Source organism: Wasmannia auropunctata, unplaced genomic scaffold, assembly GCF_000956235.1.
Source record: "Wasmannia auropunctata unplaced genomic scaffold, wasmannia.A_1.0 LD336078.1, whole genome shotgun sequence".
Lineage (NCBI taxonomy): Eukaryota > Metazoa > Arthropoda > Insecta > Hymenoptera > Formicidae > Wasmannia > Wasmannia auropunctata.
The window spans coordinates 4585453-4589134 of NW_012026812.1; the positions used below are offsets into that span (position 1 = coordinate 4585453).

Genomic DNA, 3682 nt, shown 5'->3' on the forward strand with positions numbered 1-3682 from the left:
TCGTTTATATATTTGAGACTGTCAGCGATTTCATTTATATTCTTTATAGCCGCTATCATTTCAGAGGAGCGTATGAGTGATATAACGTATATATCAATATCATCCTCACGGCATTATCAGGTAGGAGAGATAATTATTTCTTTGGCTTGCATTTTTACTCGCGGGTTCTCGTGGACCCTTGAATCAGTCGACGTTGAGTTGTTGCGAAAGTCTCACGTCATACACGTTGAGTGATCGTGAAAGTAAGTTCATCAAAATGCAGTGCATTATTTGTGAGAGAGACTTTGTGCCCAGCACGTGTGACAGGTGTTGGTGCAGATACTGGCTGCGAGCAGCCAGACGCCGCGCGGCGTCGGATCATGCGGAGTTTTTGCGGACCCAAGCGAGGGCGAGGACGCTTCCGCGGGAGCAGGCGAGCCTGCAGGAGCATGCGAGAAGCCTACCGGTGGAGGGTCCGCGCGAGGAGGCGCCCCGGAGCCCGCAGGTGCCACTACGGATTATTTTGGATGTGGTCACCGACAGAAGGCAGGTTGCCTTTTACAATTAATGTGAGTATTTTTTACATATCTATCTTTCTTCTTTCTTCTTTGTACAATTTTTATAAATTGCTTCCCTTTTTGTCTGTTGCAGATGGCAACGGACAGGCGGATAATTTTAGTATATTCATTAAAATCATATTTTATATAATCATAGACATAAATTTTTAAATAAATATTTTTTATATTTTAATCATAAAAATATTCTTTTTTTTTTTCCTCTTTATCTTCGCGAACGCGAGCGATAACGGGTGGGTCCGCGAGCGATAAGCATGGGGTGGGGCCCGTGCGCAACGGTGGCGGCGGCGGCGGCGGCGGCGGCGAACGCGAGCGGCGACGGCGGCGGCGGCGGCGGCGGCGAACGCGAGCGGCGAGCGCGAGCGCGGTTCCCCTCTCCCCGCGATACCCGCATCGCCGATGCGGTTTCCTCTTCCCCGCGACACCCGCACCCACAACGCGGTATCCCTCTTCCCCGCGCATCCCGCACCATCAACGCAGTTCCTCCGTCCCGGCGCATAACGCACCATCAACGCAGTTCCCCCGCCCCCGCGCATCCCGCACCTACAACACAGTTCCCCTCTCCCCGCAACGTCCGCATCCACGACCTCGCGGTCAGGCCAGCTGAGCGAGCGGCTTTCCGCGGCTTCCCCCTCCCCGCGGCTTCCCCCGCGGACCCCCCTCCCCGCGGACCCCCCTGCCCCTCACCCCCCCTCGGAGCTCCCTAGTTAGAACCCGCCTTATACATCTACTTGTATCCATTCGACGGGCCTCCTATCTACGTTCGCAGTTTCAAGTTTCTCCGACAAGACCCTCGCAATGTCTTCCCTCTCGTCTCTCGTCAATGGGTCATCATGCAAGTGCACGATATACGAAAACATAACTATTTCTCTTATCTCACTCTGTGCTTTCGCAGATACTCGTCACATTTCGTTCCATAACGATTGAAACGCTCGCACTAGTGATGGGCGATGTTAAAAAAAATCGATTATCAAATAATCGAATGTCCAAATAATCGATTATTAAATAATCGGTTGATCAAATAATCGATCACACAATCGATTGTATCTTAACAGAGAAAAATCGATTATTTATCGATTTTTTCTATCATCATCGAGAAAAATAAGTAATTAATTAGAGTTGCCGCATACTTTTGTTACAGTAAAACTGATATCCTATTGTGCAGAAATCTAAGCGGAACGCGCGGATTACTGAAATAGAAAAAGCAGAATGATGGTAATTGATCTGCGCGTTCCGGATTTCCACGCAATGAGACTTCAGCTTAAAGGTCGGAGTACTCGCAGCTTCGATCCACAGACTTTTGCATAATGTTGCACAAGGCACAATAACAATAAAGGCAACAATAAGAGAATCAATTAATCAGAGTATGAAATAAAGGACTTCTGACTGGTTGATTCTCTTATGCCTTCAGCTTTACGCACTATGCACACAAAAGATTACAATACGTTGTATGCGGTGTCACAAGCCGTGAGACATAAGATTGATCAATCACAGTCGAATGTGAGAAGAATATTCGATTATATAATAATTGGCCAATTTTTACGACATTGATGTATATTACGACGTATGGTAGAATGTCTTTATTATTTAATTAACATTGGTGTAGCGATAGAAAGTATAATGTTTCATGGCAACACTCTTCTTCCAATTTTAAGTACTCAAACGCTATTTTTCTAAATTAAATATTATTTATTTATTTGTTTGTAAAAAAATGTAAGTTATATATCTAAATAATTGGGGATCAATTAAATGTATAATTAATACATAATTGTGATATTCAAGATTGTCAATTCGTTACATTCCCTCAAATATTTTTGCTCTGGGTACGAATTGTTATGCCTCTAAGTCTGAAATATATAAAAATACAATTAAAATTTTATATATATTAGTAAAACAACATAATATATAATAAAGCACTAATAATAATAGAATATACGTGCAACAATTGTACGCAAACAGTAGAATAGAAAAGATGAAAGAAAATATATGCCAATTTTAAATGTATGATGCAATCTTTTTACTAAAAGAAAAAAATTTTTACAATTGTACAACCATACATACAATTAATAAAATACAACATACATTAAAACTTCATACAATTAATAAAATAAAACATACAATAAAGCTTTATATATACAAACATAAAACATTAAACTTTATATAAGAATACAAAATATAGTATAGAACGCAAAAAGCTGAGTTTTTTGTTAGTCAAGTGCCGAAATGTGTTCACTAAGTGAACCCAAAAAGAGTAAATAATTTAGTCGTTTTCCGCTAAGTCTATTTCTTAAGTCTGATTTAATAATTCCAGCTTTTGAAAAAAGGCGCTCGGAAGGAACTGAGGTTGTAACAACAGATAAATAACGCATTGCGATTGTAAAGAGTGTCGGATAAGCAGGCTTAAGTGTCTGCCAATGTTCAAATGGATTTTGATTTCGCGAAATAGGTGGCTGATTTAAATATTGTCGTAATTCAAGATTCATGCCACCAGATTCATCGATAGATGATACACATGATTCGATTAAACTGTCATGAACAGATCACACTTGTCCACACATCAAACTTATTAGTTTTGCTCTTACTTCGCGATTCTTGACATTCTATTTTGTTTGTGTTATTAGTAGAAATTGATTTTAATTAAATGTTAATGTATGATAAAACAGCGGAAGCAGCTCTCGATGACTAAAAATACGTTTATATCGCGGATCTAGAAGAGTTGATGCTGCAAGTATTTGATATGACTCAATTTCATTGAAGCGTCGCTGAATTTTAGATAAAATATTATCTTTGAATATAATGCCCTCAACTATTAAGGGAACGCAGTTTTTGATTTTACTTTCCATACAGTGAATAACAGGAATTACTAAACTACTAGTCGGATACGAATCACCGCTTATTTCGGTAGTAACAAATTCGATCGGACCTAAAATTAATACAATATCTTCTAAAATATTAATTTCCTCACGAGAAAGTATTGTGGGAGCCGTTTTGCACACGTTAAAAGTACAGGATATACATAATCTTTTAGTTGTAGGAAACGCTCAATCATATAGTAAGTCGAATTCCAACGCGTTGGAACAACTTGTTTAAATTTTAATATTGTATTTTCACTTTTTCCATCAAGTATT

The 3682-nt window shown here is 39.7% G+C and overlaps 1 protein-coding gene across 1 annotated transcript in view; it reads left to right on the forward strand.

Moving 5' to 3' along the window:
• LOC105449122 overlaps nt 1-652 on the forward strand; it is a 2030-nt gene extending 1378 nt beyond the window's left edge. Inside the window, exons 3-4 of the mRNA XM_011688123.1 lie at nt 307-548; nt 631-652. Coding sequence (XP_011686425.1) covers nt 307-548; nt 631-652 — 264 coding nt within the window. The remainder of the gene's footprint in view (nt 1-306; nt 549-630) is intronic.
• The last annotated feature ends 3030 nt before the right edge of the window (nt 653-3682 follow it).